The sequence below is a fragment of the Ips typographus genome, linkage group LG14, assembly GCF_016097725.1.
Source record: "Ips typographus isolate SLU linkage group LG14, UJ_Ityp_2.0, whole genome shotgun sequence".
NCBI classification, from domain to species: domain Eukaryota; kingdom Metazoa; phylum Arthropoda; class Insecta; order Coleoptera; family Curculionidae; genus Ips; species Ips typographus.
The window spans coordinates 1,132,159-1,154,286 of record NC_138435.1 but is presented as its reverse complement, the minus strand read 5'-3'; the positions used below and the strand labels follow the sequence as shown (position 1 = coordinate 1,154,286).

At 38.9% G+C, this 22,128-nt stretch overlaps 7 protein-coding genes and 2 non-coding genes across 11 annotated transcripts; 6 read left to right on the top strand and 3 right to left on the bottom strand.

Moving 5' to 3' along the window:
- Nucleotides 1-686: 686 nt before the first annotated feature.
- On the bottom strand, nucleotides 687-4,493 carry LOC145737839 (peptidyl-alpha-hydroxyglycine alpha-amidating lyase 2-like). 2 transcript variants are annotated; one of them, XM_081992678.1, is made up of 6 exons: nucleotides 4,295-4,493; nucleotides 2,992-3,134; nucleotides 2,520-2,718; nucleotides 2,068-2,461; nucleotides 1,744-1,853; nucleotides 687-951 (listed from the first exon to the last, which is right to left on the bottom strand). In XM_081992678.1, exons 1-6 carry the CDS (start codon nucleotides 4,442-4,444, stop codon nucleotides 838-840), a joined length of 1,110 nt encoding a protein of 369 aa, XP_081848804.1. In that variant the 5' UTR covers nucleotides 4,445-4,493; the 3' UTR covers nucleotides 687-837. The 2 variants fall into 2 exon arrangements, with proteins under 2 accessions (XP_081848804.1, XP_081848805.1); XM_081992679.1 differs by lacking the exon at nucleotides 4,295-4,493 and adding an exon at nucleotides 3,956-4,114.
- Nucleotides 945-13,912, top strand: LOC145737834 (cilia- and flagella-associated protein 53-like). Its single transcript, XM_081992674.1, has 10 exons — nucleotides 945-1,435; nucleotides 11,295-11,451; nucleotides 11,503-11,735; nucleotides 11,780-11,956; nucleotides 12,006-12,168; nucleotides 12,223-12,403; nucleotides 12,890-13,026; nucleotides 13,070-13,288; nucleotides 13,342-13,554; nucleotides 13,605-13,912. Exons 2-10 carry the CDS (start codon nucleotides 11,380-11,382, stop codon nucleotides 13,776-13,778), a joined length of 1,569 nt encoding a protein of 522 aa, XP_081848800.1. The 5' UTR covers nucleotides 945-1,435; nucleotides 11,295-11,379; the 3' UTR covers nucleotides 13,779-13,912.
- On the top strand, nucleotides 1,929-2,002 carry TRNAN-GUU (transfer RNA asparagine (anticodon GUU)). Its single transcript has one exon. It is a non-coding gene; the product is annotated as a tRNA-Asn (tRNA).
- Nucleotides 2,881-2,953, top strand: TRNAR-ACG (transfer RNA arginine (anticodon ACG)). The gene has a single exon. It is a non-coding gene; the product is annotated as a tRNA-Arg (tRNA).
- On the bottom strand, nucleotides 6,437-8,800 carry LOC145737846 (uncharacterized). Of its 2 annotated transcripts, none has more exons than XM_081992687.1 (4): nucleotides 8,597-8,800; nucleotides 6,946-7,043; nucleotides 6,794-6,892; nucleotides 6,437-6,738 (listed from the first exon to the last, which is right to left on the bottom strand). In XM_081992687.1, exons 2-4 carry the CDS (start codon nucleotides 6,964-6,966, stop codon nucleotides 6,574-6,576), a joined length of 285 nt encoding a protein of 94 aa, XP_081848813.1. In that variant the 5' UTR covers nucleotides 6,967-7,043; nucleotides 8,597-8,800; the 3' UTR covers nucleotides 6,437-6,573. The 2 variants fall into 2 exon arrangements, with proteins under 2 accessions (XP_081848813.1, XP_081848814.1); XM_081992688.1 differs by having other exon boundaries at nucleotides 6,946-7,017.
- Nucleotides 7,078-11,245, top strand: LOC145737838 (zinc transporter ZIP3-like). Its single transcript, XM_081992677.1, has 2 exons — nucleotides 7,078-8,263; nucleotides 9,762-11,245. The coding sequence occupies exons 1-2, from the start codon at nucleotides 7,853-7,855 to the stop codon at nucleotides 10,593-10,595; spliced, it is 1,245 nt and encodes a 414-aa protein (XP_081848803.1). The 5' UTR covers nucleotides 7,078-7,852; the 3' UTR covers nucleotides 10,596-11,245.
- Nucleotides 13,786-17,512, bottom strand: LOC145737845 (thialysine N-epsilon-acetyltransferase-like). Its single transcript, XM_081992686.1, has 3 exons — nucleotides 17,385-17,512; nucleotides 17,205-17,326; nucleotides 13,786-16,252 (listed from the first exon to the last, which is right to left on the bottom strand). The coding sequence occupies exons 2-3, from the start codon at nucleotides 17,283-17,285 to the stop codon at nucleotides 15,815-15,817; spliced, it is 519 nt and encodes a 172-aa protein (XP_081848812.1). The 5' UTR covers nucleotides 17,286-17,326; nucleotides 17,385-17,512; the 3' UTR covers nucleotides 13,786-15,814.
- A 151-nt stretch (nucleotides 17,513-17,663) lies between these two features.
- LOC145737841 (reticulocalbin-2-like) lies at nucleotides 17,664-19,111 on the top strand. The gene is made up of 5 exons (XM_081992680.1): nucleotides 17,664-17,897; nucleotides 17,945-18,282; nucleotides 18,337-18,516; nucleotides 18,564-18,706; nucleotides 18,756-19,111. Exons 1-5 carry the CDS (start codon nucleotides 17,750-17,752, stop codon nucleotides 18,925-18,927), a joined length of 981 nt encoding a protein of 326 aa, XP_081848806.1. The 5' UTR covers nucleotides 17,664-17,749; the 3' UTR covers nucleotides 18,928-19,111.
- Nucleotides 19,112-20,914: 1,803 nt separating this feature from the next.
- On the top strand, nucleotides 20,915-22,108 carry LOC145737843 (abscission/NoCut checkpoint regulator-like). Its single transcript, XM_081992683.1, has 4 exons — nucleotides 20,915-21,200; nucleotides 21,255-21,424; nucleotides 21,475-21,775; nucleotides 21,831-22,108. The coding sequence occupies exons 1-4, from the start codon at nucleotides 21,153-21,155 to the stop codon at nucleotides 22,068-22,070; spliced, it is 759 nt and encodes a 252-aa protein (XP_081848809.1). The 5' UTR covers nucleotides 20,915-21,152; the 3' UTR covers nucleotides 22,071-22,108.
- The last annotated feature ends 20 nt before the right edge of the window (nucleotides 22,109-22,128 follow it).

The window sequence follows — 22,128 nt, the reverse complement described above, 5'->3', positions numbered from 1 at the left end:
GATTAACTTGTATATTTCTCTGCGGCTTGCCTAAGCAAACAAAAGTTGATAATTTACAGTTTCTTTGGGACATTGTTGATTTAGTAAAGTAAGTAGAGTGTCTATTTGAAGAAGTTTCAGGTAGTTATTTGTCGTTTAAATATTGACTTAAAGGATTTGCTCTTGTACCTGTTATAATGAGGGTGAATTTCTGTGTTTAATTCCACATTGCTACTGTGGCAGTTCCGCTTAATTAACAAAAAGGTGCTTTGCCGGTAATAACACCGGTTTTTCTTAAATCTCCCCGACGTTACAACTCAATAAAGTCGGCTCCTTTTGATCTCTTGCTTACCTGAATGACGCAATCACCCGTTTCGATATAAGAAAGGTTTGCACTCAATCCTGTTGGTTTTGTGATGTTTCAGTACCACAAATTCAGGTTAAACTAAAATACCATTGGGTGACTGAACCTTTTTTCCTTCTAGTTAAAGGCCCATTAAAATGGTCTCGTTGCAGCATTCTTTGTACTTTATGTCCTCTCACGACCCAAGAATAAATAAGACATTATCTTCGAAGTTGGTGCAGCACGTGAAGGTGTTCGAGGATTTTTATTTAACTTCATTTAAATACCGCCATTCGAGTTTTACATAAGTTTTCTCTCGCTAAAAGAGATCGTGACTGGGATGTTGGTCCTTTTGTTTCATAAATTCAAACTAATTTTTTTATTACAAATAAGCCTTAAAACAAAATTTAAGTTACATTTGTCTTCTGAACTACATCACTACTATTTTTGATAACTCTCTATAGTTTTTTAATACTTAAATTAGGAGCAAACTGAACAATCTAGGCAACAATAACTTATTTTCTAGGAGGAACTAGCTGGAACTTCCAAATTTTGTTGGGTCCAATTTCGACGACGTACAAAGCGGAAGTATTGGGGCACACAGCGATATCGTGGGGGTTATTGAATCCCTGAAACGAAACAAACAACCTTAAAAATTCCAATTAGCAATCGTTGAAAGTATCGACAGTCTGAAACGAACAATCTGTCCGATTGTCTCATATTTTAACACTGATTGGTTGTCAGATAAAAACTGGACTTGAGGTAATAAATAAAGATGTCTCGTTCCGAAGAAATACAGGCAGACGAAGAAACCACAAGTAGTAATTTAATCGGTCATTACTATCGACCATCCCTAGTAGTGTGACCAGCCCTAGCGGCGGCCGTTGTCAACTGTCATTTTGGTGCTAAACGTCAAATGAGAATGAATTCCAACTATCATGCACAATTTTTCTTCAAAAAGTGGGTTTCTAGAGGTGAAAAGTACCTCAAAATGTTCGTTACAGTGTCCCGGTCGTGTGAGTGTAAGTGGTTTTGTGCTACAGCCCCATTTACCCGAGGAAATGGGGTGGTCCAGTGGGCATCTGCAGTAAACGCACACACAAACACCAAAAGGTCAGTTTAAATTAAATTTCTCCGCTTTTCCTGTTAGGAAAACTGGTCCAAGGTGAGATTATTTTACTTTTTCCAATTTTTTTAAAACCTCACAAAACTTGGGCCGGTTTTTCCGTAATTCAAAATGGCCACAACCCTACATCCAGTTGCCAATTGATTTTAAGCAGTGTTGCCAGGACCTACTGTTTAAAACTGCTTAAATTTAGATACATTTCTCCCTTTGTAAATACCTATACATAATATTACTGAACTCTTAGAAGCTTCTCGCAACTTTGACTTTTAGAAAATGTAAAAATAAAGGATCTTACGTCATCGGGTGCCCAATGGTCTATCACAGATTCGGTTTCGGGATCGATGGTCAGTCCTTGCACTGGTAACATTTGGTTAGTAAATCCGTTTACAGCGTAAATCAATTTTCCTGAAAAAAAATTAGTTTTAAGGAGGATTATTCATTACTTAGAAGGTCAACGACATTAGTCGATGAAGATTCATCGCCTCCGTGGCGCAATTGGCTAGCGCGTTCGGCTGTTAACCGAAAGGTTGGTGGTTCGAGCCCACCCGGGGGCGAAACTTTTTTTATTTTTTTTTTATAGAAAAAAAATTGTTTAACTGTTAGTAGAGTAATTACAAACCTTTAGCGGCCACAGCAAACAAACGTCCCATGTCAGGCTGTTGAATCGTCAAGGAAAGGTCCTGTTTTCCTCTAACGGTGTACAGTCCCGCTTTGGGGCACACCACCCTCATGTTCTCTCTGTCTGCTATACACAAACGGTCCATAGACTCAATGAGCGCGAGTGAGTGGGGCACTTGAAGCGGAAGAAACTCTGAAGGGTTCGGAATCACCCTGAGCAACCCCCCGGCAGCGTTGTGTATCAAAATTCTGCTGTTGCAATACCCGTCAGCAATGAAAATCTCTCCAGTTGTGGCCACAGCTATGGAAGTTGGTTTGCACAGGTGATTGGGGTCGGATCCAGGCACCATAGCCTCCCCAAACACCAAAACTGGGCGGGTTTTACCGGGTTTAAACTGGAAAAATGGGCTTCAAATTAAAAACCACCATTAAAGTCGTCTAGCCCATCAGTACCTTGAAAGCTTGATGCATCCCAACGTCAGTGACCCAAATATTGTCGTGCCGGTCGATGGTTAATCCGTGAGGCATGTAGAACATGTCGGCGCCCCATTTTGCCACCACTGAACCATTATGGGGGTCTAGAGTCAGAATGGTGGGGTCCTTTATCAGCCCCAAATGGGCTTGGAGAAAGTGATGGGAGTCGTTGAAAGTGCTTAAAAAAACATTTGCATGACACACCCTGTATATGCTAACCAAACTGAAATTACGAAAAAACACAATTTGGCCTATAAGGGCGGTTACGGACCTGAAATTTTGAACACACTTAACTGACATGAATGTAACTATTTTAGAGTAGTTGAGAGGGTTGAACGAAGGCCCTGTGGCGCAACGGATAACGCGTCTGACTACGGATCAGAAGATTCCAGGTTCGAATCCTGGCAGGGTCGTCGACTTTTTTTTTTTTTTCGCGAGAAAAAAAACTTACAATCGGTCCCATACTCGATCGGCCCTATGGAAGATGACCGGTTGCAGGGCCGAATTCACTGACACGGCGGTCACCTGACCGAGATTCAAATTTTCCGCGGGCCAATTCGGTACTAGTCGTGGCACTTCCGGTTTGTTGTCTTCCTGCAATAAAACGTCATTGTTAGACCAGAAACCAGTGTTTTCCACCAATCGTATTTTGTTTACTCAAACACTTGATGACTCCATTATTAATGTTTGCGTTCCACTCAGTAACCTGATTTTGTTGACTTTGGTTTGGATTACACTCGCAACTAGTTAATGGGAAAAACGCGATTCTAATTTCCCTTTCATTGTTTCTGTACCTATACCTAATCCTAAGTCGCCATATTGATTTTTCCCTATAACTCTGTTAGCCTAAAGAGGAAAATTCTGGAGAAATTAGGTTAGAAGCTTCTATAGGGTCACTGATCATTTGTTCTTGATTTTTAAATCTTTAGAGAAAAAGTCTAAAAAAATTAGGTTAGAAGTTTCTATAAGGTCACTGATCAATTGCCCTTCAATCAATCACCCGCACAAATCGATCCAATAATTTATTGCCAGAGGCCTCTCGACTAATTTTGTAATGAGTTTGACAGCTATCAGGTGGTAAACGCAACGTCAAATTTGATTTTTATGTATGTTGACGCTAATCATTGCTAGTGACGTCATAGTAGTTTGTTGTGAATTTCTGTATCGATATGGATTATAAAAGTCACTCTCGGTTATTCTGGGCAAATTACTGTTGTTCTCAAGTTTGATTATCGATCTGGTCCTAATAAATTTGACTATTGCTGCCAAATTAGCATTTCTGTAGAGTAAAAAGTGCTAATTCGATTGGTTATTAAGCGGAAAAAGTTTGAAATCCGGCAACACCCCCTGGCAATAAGCCTGCTTGACCTAGTGCGGTAACAAACTTTCCAAATGTCAATTTAAATCGTACCTACCTTATTATCAACAGTGGACAAAACAACAATCAAAACAACAAAAAACGAAATAGTAAATCCGGCAATGACAAATTCGCGTTTCATATTAGCATTACTACATCAAATCAGCACTGAAAACACATTATAATGCTCGATAGTACCATTTTACTGCCACGCTGGTACCAAACGTAGAAAGTAAACCCGGTCGAGTACCGTCAACCGCGGTTCGTTAATTTGCAGTGTTGTTTGTTCATTGTTAACCGGTACTTAGTGGTACCAGCTACGTCACAACGTTTCAGATTTTACTGGTTTCAAATGTGACACTTGAGTGACGTAACTAGGGTCAGTTTTCTGACTTACCTGTCTTGTAGGCCGATTCAAAGCCAACAGTTCTTGCACCTCATTGAAAATGTCATCTTCAGGGGCGTATTCCAAGGGCACGGCTCTTAAAACCCCCACCAAACACACCAGGAGGACGAAAGGAAACGAGCGACAACTCCTAAGGGCCATGTTTAACTATTTTGTATTCTCCACGACTTGAAATCGATAGAAGATCGGGGGATTTGGTGGTTGCGCATGTTGTTTGCACGCCACTGGGTTATTGCTTTTTTTCTTCTCTTTTCACTCCGTATAAACGAAATCTTTAATCTCAAAATTAACATTTTCTGGTTATCTGTCTGTTGGTTATTTTTACACTTTGACGATAAAAATGTTTTCATTTGTACTACTCTATCAGAAATTACGTCGCACAAATCAAGTTTGACCGCAAGTTTATCAGAACATTCTTATGATAATCTATTAACGCTTTCTGGAGCGTCCTCTACATTAAATCAGTAGACTGACCTTGAAACTGTCAAGTCTCCAACTGTCAAACATGTGTCACTTTTGACGGGTGATTCAAAACGTGACAGCAATGATGTTGTCATGTTGTGCTGTTTCAACATTGCTGTGTTTCTGTCAATTTTTGGAAATAGAAAGAATCGCGTGTGTGTCCCAACTGTCAAATTAAGTGCAGAATCACAGTTCAGAAAACAGTACCCTGCATTATTCGAGTTTGTTGTTGCTTTGACAGTTGTTACTGTTTCAATAAATAATATCCCGACATCACGTGAAAACTGTCACTAACGTCAAAACTATGAAAACCTTGTCCAGAATCAATCAAAATGACGGTTCTGAACAGTTTTCTTGCAATATTCATGTGACAACCGTCGTTAACGTCAAAACAGTCAAATTTTGTTCAAAATCACGTGTTTTTGAGCTTTATGTACTTTTTTTGGCAGTCGTCACGTGACTGTTTTAATAAACAGTAGACCAAAACCACGTGAAAACTGTCAAAGTTTGTCTAAGATTTGTTCAAATTTCGGTTTAGAACAGTTTCCTTGCTGTATTCGTAACCGGACTGGTTTTTCAGTTCCATGACAGTTGTCACGTGACCGTCTAAGTAAATACTATTTAAGTGTCACGTGGCAACCGGCGTTAATATCAAAACTGTTTCTAGAATCTGTTAAAATCGTAGTTTAGAACAGTTTTCTCGCATCAGTGTTTGAAGCAGTATCTTCGGCTATTAACGCTCTATGACCGTTATTTTGATAGTTGTCACGTGACTGTTTTAATAAATAGTATGTCAAGATCACGTGACAACTGATATTAATGCCAAAACTGCCAACTTTTCTCTGGAATCAGTCAAAAACACAGTTCAGAACAACACCTTGCACTATTCTATACGATACGTGTTTTTGAGCTTTATGAGCGTTATTTTGATAGTTGTCACGTGACTGTTGTAATAAATAGTATCTCAAGATCACGTGACAACTATCACTAACGTCAAAACGGTCAACTTCTGTTCAGAATCAATCAAAATCACAGTTCAGAACAACACCTTGCATAATTCTATATGAGACGTGTTTTTGAGCTTTATTACCGTTATTTTGACAATTGTCACGTGACCGTCTAGCTAAATAGTGTTCTACAATCACATTACAACTGTCATAATTGTCAAATTGTGTTCAGAAAATACATAGATCAGAGTTTAGAATGGTTTTCTTATTTTTTCCAAACAAGATGCCTTTCTAAGCTTTATGACAGTTGTTTGGACAGTTGTCACGTGACTGTCTGACTAAATTGCATTCTAGAACCACGTGACAACACGTGTGTTTCTATAAATAGTGTCTTAAGATCATTTGACAATTATCACTAACGTTAAATTTTGTCAATATTGCTGTTTAGATTGTAGAACAGTTTTCGTGCAATATTTGAAGCAGGACTGTTTGGTTAGCTGCCATTTTAGTGGCAACTGTCAGACTTTGTTTTTTTTAGCTCCATGTTGATTTTGCACTTTGGCAACCATGCCAGTTGTTCAAACTGTGACGTCAATCTCATTTTATTTGATTTTTACTATACTTTTATAGCGTTTTATTATGCACGATTACCATACTATTAAGTATATTAACTGATGAAATAGACTTCTTTCGCCCTTTAATGATGAAGGAAATAAATCTAATCTTTGTTATCGCATTATTCTTTGCTATTATGTTTTTTATTGCCAGCGAACTACATGTATAGACTATTCGTAAAAGAACACGTATTTAACAAAGAAAAACACAATAAAAGAGACAAAAAACAGCTCAACCATGGTGTAGTTAGTCGTTTAGTCCGGGTTGCGACCAAATATAGCCAGTATTGGCCATGGAACAAAAAGCGTTATAGTAACGTCCAGGCGCCCTACAAAAGGACCATTCCGGACATTTACAACGAAACAAACTCTGGAATTCCTCTTTACACACTTCGTTCCACCAACAAGTCCTCTGAAAACCAACCAAAAATTAGAGAAAATTAATTACATAACCAAGTAACACTAACCTCAGTCAGATATCCATGCACTGAGGTGTCGGTGCCTCGTTTCAGTGCAATTCCTGCTTGACTATGTCCGATTAGAGCCGAGGAAATTAGGAAAACCAGCTGGAAATTGGAAAATATTATGTATTGAGCGGTTATTTACGGCACTGACACACCTGTAGCAGAATTGTGGACATGGTATTTCCTCCCCTAGAGTGGGAGTGCCACTATGTACAAACAGTTTCTTTCTGTTGATCATTGGTAGAGAAAATACCTATAAGTTACTACTAATTTTTTGGGGGTGAAATAAATTAAATTACATGGTAGTGTTCTCTGTGTATTATTGATCTAAATTATGGACAGTCAGAGACCTCTAGCAGTGTAGTGGAAATTAGACCAAATGGTGAATGCGCCACTAATTAAAATGCACAGATGTTAAATCGCATTAGGTTTACTGTCTATTTTCTTTGGGATTAGTGACAGACAACTACTGTTTAAACGGGATCAAAATCAGTTTTATCAGTCATTCCTTTAGGTAATTTACGTCAAAAAATTATGATTAATCTGATTGGTAATAAATGAAATTGAATCTAAATGGATTATTGGAATTGGAACAGAGAATATTGAAATTAAAATGGTTTATTTAACCACCCTGAATAATTTGTAGTGACAGTGCTAAACGGAAAAAAGTGAAATCAATGTCTGCTTTGACACCCCGTAACTTTGTTTCCATGACAGCTACAGAGTGGATTTTTTTACCAGATTGTAGCCAAAACACTAGTTTATTTAACCACCCTCTATAGTTTGACCAGAAAAATTTGTAGTGGTTTCTATTGAACTATTTGATTTCCAATAATTATCTTTATCATTAAATTAATATGTCATCAATTATTTCATTATTGGATGATTAGACACTTTGGCAAATTAATAACAAACACCTTCCTATAATGAAATTTTTCTCCACTGGATATGCATGGATTGTGCGCAGCCTTGCTATATACTTATCACCCTTTAGAAATATGAATTTAGTCGTTCCCACGTGTTGGTAGGGGCTTGCAATAACCCCACAATGACTGCAACAAAATGAATTTGTCGACCACGAAAATTTGCGTGGCCGTCATTTTTGGCTTGTGGCGTTTCTTTTGGGGCATCCTGCCGGTCAAGCTGGACAAACTGTTCCGGAAATACGGGGAAAACAACACCGACTCGTCCACGTTCATCAACGAGCACCGGCACAAACAAGTCACCTGTGTGGTGGCTCTCACCCAGTCGTTTGGCGGGGGCGTTTTGTTTGCCACGTGCTTTTTGCATATGATCAAAGAGTTGTTCTTGTCCGTCGAAGAACTGAAAACCAAATGGAGCGTCCAGACCGAGTATCCAGTGTCCCAGCTTGTTATCGCTGTCGGGTTCTTTTGCATTTACTTCCTGGAAGAGTTTGCACATTGGATGATTCACAGGAACAAACAGAAGAACTGTAGGATGTACGTGGAAAAGGTGAGTTTAAATATCGATTTGACCTTGCCTTTTTTTGCCATTATTGACGACTTTAAGTGTGGGAATTAATTGATTTCACCTTTGCGAGGTGCAACAAGTGGTTGTAATTCTGTATAGCACTAAAAACGGATATACCGCATCCAGTAGCAACTCTGAATTCATTGACTATTGTCAGTCATCAATTTGACAGTAGTCAGAAAGAGTTGACGTTTTTGTGACTGAAAATGCACTAAAAAGTGAATAATTAACTGGCAATGTTTTACTTAACGTCCGTGGAACTAGTTTTAATGCATTTTTAGCCTTAAACCATGAAAAACTACAATATTTAGATACCTGTGGTTGTGTGTAGGGACAACTTTAACACCCCATTTCATGGCGTAATTGGGGAACTAGCACCAAACCAGTTGCACTCACAGGACCGAGACACTCCAACGAACACTTTAAAGTAATTTTCAGCACAAGAAACGCACTTTTACCGGCTTTTCTGAGTCAAATTTAAGTAGGAAGAGTTTTGCACTGAACAACAAACATGGCTGCCAATTGGACTAGGGCTGAGCTATGCGGACCAGTCAGAGCGCAGTCGATAAGTTTTCTTTGACGTTAATTTTTCTGTCAAAGTTCAAATTGTGTTTTAAACAGAGTTTAAAACAATAGTCAAAACAGTCACGTGACGTTTTTTGGTAAATCAAATTAAATCTGTCGAAAGTTCAATTTGAAAAGTGATTGAAACAGTCACGTGACCCGGATAAAAACAATTTTAAACGCAAAAATGTTGCGAAACGTCAAGTTTAATTAAACAGTCACGTGACTCTAAGAAAATTGATTTTGCTAGTGTCAAAGTTCAAATGTTACCACGACCTATAAAAAAGCAGAAAACTAAGACAGATAATTACCTGTCATTCTTGTTAATAAATAAATAAATGAAAGTAACACTCATCATTAGTAAAGGCAGATAATATTTTAAGTCGGGCAACTTTGGACGATCAATAATATCGATCCACTCTGAATACGCCAGAGCGCCCATCCCTAGTGGCTGTCGCGGCCATGTTGGTTGTTTAGTTGTAAACGTCAACCGGGAGAGCGCGCGCGGGTTTGTTGATTGTTGACCTCTGCAGTTGATTTCCACATCAACTTTACTCAAAAAAAGCCGGCAAAAGTAGGTTTCTAGTGATGAAAAGTGCCTCAAAGTGTTCGTTACAGTGTCCCGAGCAAGTGCTATTGTTCAGATTGCTCCAGGAAAATGGATTTGAAGTTGGCTTTCCTAACCACAACAAGACCCCCTGAATACAGGGAAAGGTACTTAGAAAACATAGTTTTTTCATAACGTTTCCGGTTGTTTTCACACTTTCTCGTGCTCCAAAATGGCCTATATTGTTTTGCTTGCAAATTAAGGGGTTTCACATAATTTGAGCATGACTGGCAAGGTCATATTTACTTTGAAAATCAATTCTAAAACAATAGTTTGGGCAACACGCACTACCCTTAACGACTATTTCAGATGGCTAAAGTGATCAGCAAGAACAAAGTTTCGTCGTCATCACCATCATCGGGTCGTAGTTCAAAGAGCTTGAAAAAAATGGCCATCATAGAGGAATGGGAGCTGAACGCGAAAAACGCTCATTTAAACGACATCAAAAACTACGACGGACTGATTGTGAACAATTTGGAGACTGACTCGCCTACGAAAAGCGTTAAAAATCTGCGACGTACGTCGAGCGCTAAAAGTCGACATTCCATACAAGAGGAAATCGACAGAGCCAACTTTGCGGTTATTCAAGAGGAACAGTTACCACCTGAAGCGGAAGAGAGCGCTAAAAACCAGGAACAATTGATGACGTGCATCCTAACCATAGCTGCCCTAAGCCTGCATTCGCTTATTGAAGGTTTATCTATTGGAATTCAGCAGTTTCAGTACGAAATTTGGTACATTTTCATCGCAGTCAGTGTACATTCCGCTTCAATTCTGTTCTGTATCGGTGTGGAACTGATACTGGCACAAACCAGACTGAAATTCGTAGTAATGCAAATGACCGCACTGGCCTTGGCCAGTCCGATCGGTATTCTACTGGGGTTGCTGGTGGCTGAAAACACCTCAGCGAAACCATCCACCATGTCGGTGGTTTCCATTGTTTTGGAAGGGTTTTCAGCCGGAGCCATCCTGTATATCACCTTTTTTGAGGTGTTGAACAGGGAGAAGGAACGCAGAGTGTACAGGGTGAGACGCGGATTGTGTATTATCGGCGGTTTTCTGCTGATGGCCGCGTTACAGTTTTCCGAGTCTCAGTATGAAAAACACGGCAGTTTGGCAACAAGCGTTAATGCTACCGAATAACAAAATGTATGGTTTATCATTTTTCACAGACTATTTTCAAAGCGATGATCACGTGACCCACTGTCAAATCACCACGTTACCATATTATAAACATTTCCCTATTAAGAGCTTTAAAATGTTTTGGTTGTATTTTAAGTCGGTTTGACAGTTTTTCTGGTTTGTTTACTTGTCATTTGGTTTGACAGATACCTTTCTATCTTGCAGTTAAACTTTACAACTGTTTAGTTAAAGTGCTTTGCAGCCATTGTTTGGTCTTCCCACTAGGTTTGACAGGTTTTTATTACTTGACAGCTGTTGTCTTGTTTGACAGATCCGTTACGTCAAAACTGTCAAAATCCTAACAGTTGGTAAAAACAAAAAAAAAAACTATATAAATTGCCTTTGCACAGGTAAACTACTAAGTGCTTTACACCTATTGTCTGGCCTTCCCAGTAGGTTTGACAAGGTTTTACCATTTGACATTTTGTTTGACAGATACGTCAGTCAAAACTGTCCTGGAGTGAGAGAAATGGACGTACAGAATAATTCACTGTTGTGGGTTGTTACGTCATCGTGTAATTGTAAAACATTCTCCTTGCAATCTTTCATGCTTATGGATAATACTAATGTATTGTAATTTTTTTTTTTAATAAAGCTAACACTCCAGCAACTCTAAGTGTCCAATAAATGCCCCCTTTAAAGTAATTCCGTTAATAACAGGCAACGGAAAGGCTGTATCGACCAAATAACCTATCAGAACGTCAGTGTGTGTGTCACTTTTGACTCGTGTATTTAGCCGGAAGCAATGTTTGGCCAAAGAAACCCCCGAAAACAGGACATTCTAGCCCCCAGCCTAACACCGGGATACTATGGTCACGTGAGTGTTTTCTTCAAAGTGTTTCCAGTACAATTTACACGATTGGATTAGTACGCCAGACAGCCCAACACTGACCAGAGTGTACGGGCGTTGCACTATCAGCAACAGAAACAGGATGCGGACAAACGACGCGAGGAGGATGGAAAAAACCGGAAAATCCGCGATGTTATCGAAACCAATTTCGAAAAACGCGCCCAGGAAAAACAGTTTCAACGATTGGTCGAGGAGAAAGTACGTCACAAGTTGGACTGCTACGAAGCCGAAGTGGAGAAACGTCGGCACAAGTTAGTGATTGATCGTGGTAAGTACTATAAGACAGTTGGTGTAGGTTGCAGGAACTACTCAGCCAGGAGGAGCGACAGTACTACTTTGAGACGGTAGACGTAGCTCAGAGAGGGACAGACCGAAAGCTGGATGAAGTGAAAGTGAAGGCGGAAATGCTTAAAGCCAAACGGGAAGCTGAAAGACTGGAATTGGTACATGAAAAACGATTGGAACAATACAGGTAAACTACATCCAGCAGTGATTGGTTGTAATTCAGTCAAGTTTTAAAGGAATCGATGTCAAGAACTTCGTCCAGCCTTAGCCAAAAAGTATTTGGTGGAGTCCAAACAGGCCCAATTACAGCAAATACGCGAAAATGAGGCCAGGAGAGAGGCGAACCGGGAATTGGACAGGATGTGGCACGAGTTAACCCTCAAGGAAATCGAGGCCAAGGTAACATATACACAACTCTAACCTGGTTCAACCGCGTTATTAGCAAATTTACAGAAAAACCGAGAAATCAGAGAAATGCTGGACAGACGTCACAGAGAAAAGGAAACGCAGCAAGTGTGGGACAAACAGATCAGGGGAAAACAATTGCTGAAAGAGGAAATGTCCAGGGTGGCTCAGGAAGACAAGCTAGAGATGGAGAAACTCGGCGAACAGCTGCGCAGAGAGGAAATTGCAGGTGATGCCCTCCTTAATGAATTACAAAGTAATAGGGTGCACCAAACTCAAGGATATTAAACAGTACAGGATTGCTCGATCGGCCGATTTTGTTTCCCGGCGGCGAATGAATTCTGACGTCACAGTGGGCCTTCGGGTGCACAATACGCTAAATATTCGCCCGAGATGCTATGTACGAGATCATGTTCGTGAATGATCGACTGCAATCGCGCATCGCGCAAAACAATCGCGCAAACGCGAGAGACCCATGGTGACGTAAAAATCGTCACCGGCCCGAGCCGATACCGGCAAGATTGCGCTTATGGGATTAAGCACTCCTGTACTGTTTACCGTCCTTGCACCAAACTGCCAAAAAAGAGTTGTGCTCTTTGTTGCACTCATATCAATAAGGTGATCCGGATCACCTTACAGGAGTGACAGTTAATTTTCAACAGTTGATCTGCGCAATCACAGCTAACTTGACTATTATTTGTCGAAATGATTTTAGAATTGGACTGTAAAAGGCGTCGTAGAGACGAAACAGCCAAACAAATTCTGGAACAAATCGAAATCCAGAAACAATTGCAAAACCAAAGAAAAAAAGAGGAGAACGCCTTAGATCAAGCTTTCGCCTCTCTAACTCAGGTATAACCACCACTTTAACCAAACCCGAAAATAATTCAAACAGTTGGAGATTGATCGTGAAAAAGCGTCATTCCAAGACGCTTCAGTACAAGCAAGACGCGAGACCGCCCTCTACCGAAAACACTTGAAAAAACTGGACGAGGAACGTAAACTGGAGGAACGGAAATTGATGGAACTACTCGAGATTCACCGAAAGGAAATCGAAGCCAAAGCAGACGAGGCAAAATGCAAAATGGCGCTGGCTAAACGGAAATTACAACAAGTAAGCAACTCATACACTGTCGTTAAGACTCTTAAGCAACCATTCCAATTCAGGATGTGTTGAACGAAAGGGCTGCACAAATCGAGTACAAAAAACAAGAAGCGGAGCAACAGTTGCAATTGAAACGGGCCGAAAACGAGCTTTTACGCATGGCGTACGAAACGAACGAGAGATTGCAAGCTGAAAGCGACAGGCTGGAAAGACAAGCGGCTTTAAAGTACCGCGATGATCTTCAAAAGCAAATCGACTATAATAACATTCTACGGGTGAGTTTTTTTTTTTTTGGTCCAGTGAAAATAATTATTTTTTGGTACAGCAACGAGAAAAGGAAGAACTAGAGCGCCAGTTGGCTGAAGGGCTCAAAGAGGAGGAGCAATACAAGAAAATTGTAGAGTTGATGTTGTCTGGAGACGTGGAAACTAGCGGAAAACATCCCTTCAGGAAGGTTTTGGAACGGCCCGAGTGCCGTTGTCCTGTTTCAATAAAATAGTGCCATATTTAGTGAAATTTGTTTTTATTAATTAAAAAAAACACACCCATTCAACAATACATTCACAGCCCAGGCTAAATTTAGCTTCAACATTATGCGTATAGAAATTACAATAAAATGATAACGTCATCCCATTTTACTTTGGTTTTTACTATACATACAGGGTAATTCAAATTCGACCCTCATCATTGGGATCTCGAAAACTATAAGAGATACGAAAAAGTTTAAATTCCGTTTTAAAGTTTATTTTCCGAGTACTTCCGAAGATATCCGAAATTTTGATTTTTTTGTTTTTATTTATTTCTAACCTAACTCTGTAAAAATTTCATTTAGCTAATTTTCACAACTTAAATTACCTTTTTTATAGTCACGTGACTTTGTTGTCTTTGCCTTTACAATGTTGCCAGCTCAAAATTACTATTTTCCTGTTGACTGTCTTGTATTTTACAATTTTTTCCTTCATAATTGATTAAGTCTGATTTTGAACATTTTTGAAGTTCAGACAGAACTTTTTTATGATCACGTGACTGGTGTTGATTAGGCCGCATTCGTTTTCAGGCTCCATGGAGCGAGCAGAGCTTTTTTGACGTCACAATGACGTAGTATGACAATTGGTCAATCTATGGTTTTGCCAAATTACGTCACCGTGACGTCAAAAACGCTCTGCTCGCTCCATGGAGCCTGAAAACGAATGCGGCCTTAGTGTCCCTTGGTCCGTACAGTGTTGCCAGCTCAAAATTACCATTTTCCTGTTGAGTGTCTTGTATTTTACAATTTTTTTGTTCATAACTCTGATTTTGAACATTTTACGATCACGTGACTGTAGTTGATTAGTGTCCATTAGGTAATTTTCATAACTTAAATTACCTTTTTTATAATCACGTGACTTTTTTTGTCTTTGCCTTTACAATGTTGCCGGCTCAAAAATTACATTGTTTTCACGTAACGTATTTTTTACTGTTTCAGTTTTTTCAATTTAGAGAATTTTTACAGTTGAAACTACACGTTTGTGGTCACGTGACTGTTGTTAACTGTACTGTCACTTTTCCTGTACAATGTTGCCAGCTCAAAAATTACCATTTTTCGGTTGAGTGTCTTGTATTTTACAATTTGTTCCTTCGTAACTGATTAAGTCCAATTTTGAACATTTTTGAAGTCCAGACAACCATTTTATGGTCACGTGACTGGTATTAATTAGGGTCCCTTGGTCCGTACAGTGTTGCCAGCTTAAAAATTACTATTTTTCCGTTGACTTTACAATTTTTAGTAATTTTTTGTTTTTATTTATTTCTAACCTCATTTGCAGAGATATTGTCACGTTTAATTTATGAGCCCGTATTTGCCGCCCGACGTTTCATCTGTCGACAGTCATCATCAACTTTGTTTTTTCTTATGGACGCCATATTGGATTTTTACACGACCAACTACGGCATTTTATTCTGAATTCAGTGATGCATGACACACCAACTTATAATTTGCTTTATAAATTACAAATTATTTTTGCCTTAGCTGGCTTTGAAAGTCATTGACAAAATGGCGGAGGTTGAGCGCGCGCACTTTTAAGTTGCCCCGTTTGGCCGCTAGAGGACGTCAAATTTGACTACCTTTTTACGGATATGTATGCCCCTCAAAGAGACGCTTTTTTTATTAAATATGACATTATTTCGTACATCCTAAAAAAAAACAGATTTTTTGACGTTTTTATAGGGGGTACCCTATAATTTTTTCGGAAAATGTTTGAATTTTGAAAAAATAAAAATTTCAGATTTTTTCGGATATATCTTTGGAAGTACTAGGAAAATCGAAATTTTTAAAACTGCATTTGGTTGAGCTTTAAATTGCGCAACTTGGCCCCAATTTAAACTGTCTCGTATCTCAGATTTCAATGGTCGAATTTGAATTACCCTGTATATCTATCGAAAATATAAAAAAAAAATGATTTAAATACTGGCTAATTTGAAAATAATTTCAGGAAGTTTTTGAGCAACATCCCTGTACAAAGATCATGGCTTTCTTCTTAAAATCTACAGGTGGCGTTAGGGGTTGGGACAACTGGCAAACAGCCGGTCCAGGCAGGTTTCGTCCATACGGAAATGGTGCCATTTCTCGTGGATGGTCATGTCGACGGCGCCCAACCTTTTATAGAAATCCCCGGCCGGATTCCAGGACAACACGTGAAAGTCCATCCGTTTGCTGGGCGTTTCGTGGGCGATTTTGGCCACGGCCAGAAACAGTTGCGTCCCGATGCCGTTTTTCCGGTAGGCCGGTTGCACGTACAAGTCCTCTAGGAAAATTGACCTGCCCAACCACGTAGAGTAGGAGGTGTAGTACAGAGCGTAGCCTACTATGTAACCGTCAGAGAGCTCGGCCACCAAACAGGTAAAGGCGGGATTTTCGCTTTCGAAACCGTCTTTTTCCAATGTGGCCGCGTCTAATGTCATTGTGTGTTCCAGTCTTTCAAACTCGGCCAAAGCCTGAAATTAATGCTAATTTAATAACAGTGTGATTGGTCAAAAATACTAACTTTTTTTTTTTGACCAATCACAAGCTGTTCCACTAAGCCTAAGGAAAGAGTTTGATTTCTCTCTTTGTTGCACTTATATGGGGATCAAGATCAGTTTCAGACAAGTCTGGAGTGACAGATAGCTTTGATTGGTCAACGTTCTTTATCTTAATTCATTAATAAATATAATATAGTTTTAACGACATCTGATAAGTCTCATGTTTATTTCCTGCTTTGCAGATCGTTTACTTTATGTTTTATCTCTCTTATTTTTTTGTAAATCTTACTCATAAAGACTTGGTTATCAGTTCCAATTATGTTTCCCCCCCACAAATTTTTAATCTTTCCCTTATCAAAGAGGCCGAGTAAATAATCGGAAACTGTGTATACTTTATAGGTTAATGGTTAAGCTTTATTTTGTTGTTGCATCGTTTATAAACGCCAAAAATTCCGGAGTTTAATGAACCGCGATAGGCGACATTCAAAAATTCAAGGTTATCTTAATAAGCAGTTGTTTCAGTTACTCTGTCATACAGCACAGTGGGGTAGCTTGTGATTGGTCAAGAAAAGGTAGGCAAACTAAACCAATCACAAACTATACCGACTAGTCATAATTCCAAATGTCTAAATCATGTGGCAAAGTGTCTAGAAAACGATTTGTGTTTAGTAAACAGCAACATGTTTAATAAAGAAATAATTAAGCATTAATCTATGACAGTTATGACGTGCAGTTTGGCCTGTATTACCCTATGATCACGTGACCAACGCAAGTGTCAAAAACTCTTTCAAATAAAGTACTGCGTTAAGTAAACAAGCAATTTTTGTATATTTTGCTCTGGGTGAACCCACCATTATTGAACTGTATAGAAACAATGAAAATACAGTGCATAAATTACGTAATGTAACACCCCCTGTAAACTCACCCTAATCATTTTGTAAACTTGCGTCATGTCGTCCTTTTTCGCCCTACGAATAGTAACGCTAATTTCCCGTTGTTTCATCATTTTCCACCGCACGTTCAATGCACTTGACGACGGCAAGAAAACTATTTTCGAAAACCCCGTACGATAAGACTGGATTAATCCTAGAAATTTAAATTTTACAGTGATTGTGGACACGTGACTGAGCGCTTCTGATTGGTCCTTTTTAGCTGCACGGGCTGGCCAACCGTCTGCTTTGTTGACACCAATTAAACGCTATTTAGAACGCGTCTGCTACTTTAAAACCATTTGAAACGACTGAACTAATCTGGTATGCAGTCCAATTACTTATATTTCACTTGATTATCGTTGAAGGCCAAGTTATTTTCGATCCAACCTTGATATTCCATTCAAACAATTCTAGTAGTTGGTAGTGATGTTTTGACAGAAAACCAAGATGTCTGTCAGTCTGTCAAGTCTGTCATTTTAATGGTATAAACATTGATAAAATTTGAAAATAAACAATTCTAGTTGGAATTGTTAACAAAATGCGTTTAACTGTCGTGCTTTTTCATTGTGTCGTGTTGAGTTTTGGGGCTGTGGTGCACAAAAGCCATCACGGGGGCCACTCGAATGACCTAACCAAAGAACGGGAAAGTGACGGGGCTTACGCCCCTAAACACTACGACGATGCTGGTAAGTGTTTACTGTCTTAAACCTCAGGCAGCTGAAACCGTTTTTAGGCGAACACATCGATCAATTCGACCATGAAGCTATACTGGGCAGTGCTAAAGAAGCGGAAGAGTTTGACCATTTACCCCCGGAAGAAGCGAAAAGACGTTTGGGCATTCTGTTGAAAAAAATGGATTTGACTGGGGACCGTTTTATCGACCGGAATGAGTTGAAAGCCTGGATTATTCGTTCATTTCGGATGTTGTCAGAGGAAGAGGCCATCGAAAAACTGGAAGACGCTGACGAAGACCATGACGGTCGAATATCCTGGAGTGAGTACTTGTCAGACACTTACGGAGTGGATTCGGATGATGATGAGTCATTACAGTTTCATGAAGAGAATTTACATGTAAGTAGTGTTTTAATGGTTACTAGTTTGTGGGCAAAATTATTTTTTTTTAAGTTAATTGGGGAAGACAAAGAAATGTGGGATGCCGCCGACAAAAACCAGGACGGTATACTGGATGTGAAGGAGTTTCAGGTTTTTTCAAATCCGGAAGAGTACCCAGAAATGATACCCTTAATACTCAACCAAACCCTGAAAAATAAGGATTTAGACAAGGACGGCAGTATCAGTTTTCAGGTGAGACTTACCTGTCCTGTAATTGTCAGATTGTAATTGACGTTTAGGAATATGTGGGGGAACGGGGCAAGGAACTAACCAAAGAAGGCCTTTTGGCTGAAAAACAAAAGTTTGATTTGGAACACGACAAAAACAAGGACGGACAATTGACCAGAGAGGAAATTTTGTCCTGGATTGTCCCTAGCAATGAGTAAGACTTTTAATTTGACGTTTGTCATTTACTACAATAACAATAACAGGGAAATTGCGGAAGAGGAAGTGACGCACCTGTTTGCTCACAGCGATGACGATCACGACGATTTACTCAGCTTCGATGAGGTGCTCGAGCATCACGAAACGTTCGTCGGGAGCGAAGTGACCGATTACGGTGATCATTTGCACAACATTCATCAGTTCGACGATGAATTGTGATCGTTGTTGATTAAGTTTATTTTGTCGTTGGTGATTTCGTGTTATTTTTTCGCTGTCACTTTCCTGCAACGACCGCCAGACGATTCGTACTGAAAGGCTGATTGTTACCTGACTTAATTAGAGATTTTTGTTTATTTATTTGTGATGTGATTGTGCCATTTTAAAAATAAAATGCTCCAAAGAGGCTTGATTCCCTAATTTGGTCCAAAAAACACACGTTCTTATCATTTTATATTTTTCAACTGATTTAAATGTAATTGACTGATTTTTCAAAAAACGACATTTTTTAGGTCACGTGACAGGTGTCAATCAAACTTTACAGTGTTGCCAGCTGCTTGTGGTTGACGTGTTTGTACAATTGCCGCTTTCTCAAATAAATTTTTGTGTTTCAATACTTGACTTAGGAGTTGTCAAATTGTACATTTGACGCATATTTCCTTCTCTTTTTTTGTACTTTGAGGCTTTTATATAAGATTTTCACTCGTAATTTGCTCGATAATACTATTTTTTGTAATTTATTAATTAATTATAAGTTGAGGTATTGCTATACATATTTATTTGTTGTGTGAAAACTGCACTACTCTATCTACTTTGTAACAGGATATATTATTGAAAAATCGTCACTCAAATTCGAGACACTGGCGATTTGTGGAATAACAAAAAAGTGATTTCACCAATGGATTGGGCGCCCCAAAATTAGTCAAAAACCACCCTTCGCTCGTTTTGTTTTGATAAAAAACGCTTGGGATGCATTATTGATCATGATACATTATTTGAATAAGCGAGTTTTTTCAATATTTGAATACCAAAAAAAGTGCAGAAAAAAATAATCAAATTTGACGCTCCCTAGCGGCCGAACCGTACCATCAACCTATAAACTTTTATACATCAATGGAAAGCTCATTTCATTAGCTTTCCATTGACATATAAAACTTTATACAAAGCGTCCCAAATAAGGGAGTTATTTTGATTTGAATAAGCGAGTGTACCAAAAAAAGTGCAGAAAAAAATAATCAAATTTGACGCTCCCTAGCGGCCGAACCGTACCATCAACCTATAAACTTTTCTACATCAATGGAAAGCTCATTTCATTAGCTTTCCATTGACATATAAAACTTTATACAAAGCGTCCCAAATAAGGGAGTTATTTTGATTTTAATAAGCGAGTGTACCAAAAAAAGTGCAGAAAAAAATAATCAACTTTGACGCCCCCTAGCGGCCGAACCGTACCATCAATCTATAAACTTTTATACATCAATGGAAAGCTCATTTCATTAGGTTTCCATTGACATATAAAACTTTATACAAAGCGTCCCAAATAAGGGAGTTATTTTGATTTGAATAAGCGAGTGTACCAAAAAAAGTGCAGAAAAAAATAATCAACTTTGACGCCCCCTAGCGGCCGAACCGTACCATCAATCTATAAACTTTTATACATCAATGGAAAGCTCATTTCATTAGCTTTCCATTGACATATAAAACTTTGTACAAAGCGTCCCAAATAAGGGAGTTATTTTGATTTGAATAAGCGAGTGTACCAAAAAAAGTGCAGAAAAAAATAATCAACTTTGACGCCCCCTAGCGGCCGAACCGTACCATCAACCTATAAACTTTTATACATCAATGGAAAGCTCATTTCATTAGCTTTCCATTGACTTCCAAGATCGGTCTTTCTACCCGAGTTGGCGGCCATATTTTGACTCCCTTTACGCCGCCGCGCCGGAACTAAACAAACTGGGAATTTATGAATCACCTGCGGGGTCTATATAGTTTTATAGTCTATGAAAAAACACCTTCACCTTAGTTGTTGCATAATTGTGGCATGTTATTGTTTGCTGTTTTTTTTTTAATTGCCCATCCTTTTTGTTATCTTTCTGTCTTTTTCCCTCTCACCTCTCAATGTACTGTTGTATCCCTTATCTCATTTCCATGCTCTAGACGGCAACTGTCAAAAACTTTATATAAATGTCATGTCATAAGTCATAATTTTTGGTTATGTTGTATTTTATAAATTATTAAATTTTATTAATATCCAACTTTTTAATAAATTAACGGTAAGTAATTTGTAGGACACAAAATAAAACCGAGTTTAAATTATTGAGATGATTAAACATTGTCTTTGGAGGACAAACAGAACTAACACCCTCGCCAGCTGATTTGGACATTTTGCTGTATTAATCCAGTGATGTTTTGGTTAAAAACCATAATAAACTTGAACTTGAACCATGTCTTGTAACCACTGCGATACTAAATTTGGGCTGTTCCGTAAGGAGGTAAACTGTACTTTATCAAATAATTTTAGCAGCCAGCACTGAATTTCTTTTCAGTTGGGTTGTTCAAACTGTGGCTTGTTATTATGCAGTAAATGCCTTCAACAAAAATGCGCCATTCCATCCAAAGGGCCGGGACAGTACAGAGTTTGCAGGGTGTGCTTTAATAAACTGAGCAAAGGTTCTGAAAGCAACGAGCCAATTATCCCTCCTGATAGATTTGTCAAGTAAGATATTGTAGTAGTGTCTGTTGTGGTGGCTGAATGGTGATTTTAAGGCGACTGGAAGAGATGGAGAACACTGCAGCCTCTCATCCAATCACAGTTTACAGGCAGAAAGTGGCTTCAAAGTCTGAATTTACTGGTGTCGATCAGGAAATAGCAGAGAGGCTAGAGAAGTTGAAACAAGTTTCATATCCCTCTGACCCTAGTCAACACTCTACAGTTGCATCCAGCCAATCCATAGATGATATATTAGCCCAAAAACTGGCAGTTTTAAAAGGTGAAGAATACAAAAACCAAATCACTCAGTTTGAAGAACTGGATTCAGAAGAAGAAGTTGATCAGATCACTAAAAAAGTAAGATTGCTGTACCCAACACCAAACTGGTGAAATTAATTGTTTGTGTATATAGATAGTTGCTGAAGTGTCTTTAGAGGAACGATGTCCCATAGGTTCATCGAAAAAAGCTGAAGATGACGTGGATGTGCGTTCCTCATCACCGGATTTGCCCTGGTGCGTTCTTTGCAACAATGATGCCACTTTTAAATGTTTAGACTGTGACGGTGATCTTTATTGTACATCTTGCAACACTGAAGTGCACAAAAATTGGGGTGAAACTGATCATAATGTGGTACCCTACAAGCCATGCTGATTGCTTCTATATTAATAAATGTCTATGCATATGTATAATCTGAGTTTTTTTGCTGCTG

Bases quoted from the DNA above. Each gene is read 5' to 3' on its own strand.
- LOC145737839 (XM_081992678.1), bottom strand. From the start codon at position 4,444: ATGGCCCTTAGGAGTTGTCGCTCGTTTCCTTTCGTCCTCCTGGTGTGT. The intron at 3,135-4,294 runs GTAAGTCAGAAA...GTTTTATTGCAG, and splicing joins TGAATCGGCCTACAAGACAG to GAAGACAACAAACCGGAAGT. The intron at 1,854-2,067 runs GTTTGTAATTAC...ATTTTTTTTCAG, and splicing joins GTTTGCTGTGGCCGCTAAAG to GAAAATTGATTTACGCTGTA.
- LOC145737846 (XM_081992687.1), bottom strand. From the start codon at position 6,966: ATGTCCACAATTCTGCTACAG. The intron at 6,893-6,945 runs GTGTGTCAGTGC...TCCAATTTCCAG, and splicing joins TGTCCACAATTCTGCTACAG to CTGGTTTTCCTAATTTCCTC. The intron at 6,739-6,793 runs GTTAGTGTTACT...GTTGGTTTTCAG, and splicing joins TGCATGGATATCTGACTGAG to AGGACTTGTTGGTGGAACGA.
- LOC145737838 (XM_081992677.1), top strand. From the start codon at position 7,853: ATGAATTTGTCGACCACGAAAATTTGCGTGGCCGTCATTTTTGGCTTG. The intron at 8,264-9,761 runs GTGAGTTTAAAT...CGACTATTTCAG, and splicing joins GTAGGATGTACGTGGAAAAG to ATGGCTAAAGTGATCAGCAA.
- LOC145737834 (XM_081992674.1), top strand. From the start codon at position 11,380: ATGTTTGGCCAAAGAAACCCCCGAAAACAGGACATTCTAGCCCCCAGC. The intron at 12,169-12,222 runs GTAACATATACA...GCAAATTTACAG, and splicing joins TCAAGGAAATCGAGGCCAAG to AAAAACCGAGAAATCAGAGA. The intron at 13,555-13,604 runs GTGAGTTTTTTT...TTTTTGGTACAG, and splicing joins ACTATAATAACATTCTACGG to CAACGAGAAAAGGAAGAACT.
- LOC145737845 (XM_081992686.1), bottom strand. From the start codon at position 17,285: ATGATGAAACAACGGGAAATTAGCGTTACTATTCGTAGGGCGAAAAAG. The intron at 16,253-17,204 runs GTGAGTTTACAG...CATTAATTTCAG, and splicing joins AAGTTTACAAAATGATTAGG to GCTTTGGCCGAGTTTGAAAG.
- LOC145737841 (XM_081992680.1), top strand. From the start codon at position 17,750: ATGCGTTTAACTGTCGTGCTTTTTCATTGTGTCGTGTTGAGTTTTGGG. The intron at 18,517-18,563 runs GTGAGACTTACC...ATTGACGTTTAG, and splicing joins ACGGCAGTATCAGTTTTCAG to GAATATGTGGGGGAACGGGG. The intron at 18,707-18,755 runs GTAAGACTTTTA...TAACAATAACAG, and splicing joins TGGATTGTCCCTAGCAATGA to GGAAATTGCGGAAGAGGAAG.
- LOC145737843 (XM_081992683.1), top strand. From the start codon at position 21,153: ATGTCTTGTAACCACTGCGATACTAAATTTGGGCTGTTCCGTAAGGAG. The intron at 21,201-21,254 runs GTAAACTGTACT...ATTTCTTTTCAG, and splicing joins TTGGGCTGTTCCGTAAGGAG to TTGGGTTGTTCAAACTGTGG. The intron at 21,776-21,830 runs GTAAGATTGCTG...TTGTGTATATAG, and splicing joins TTGATCAGATCACTAAAAAA to ATAGTTGCTGAAGTGTCTTT.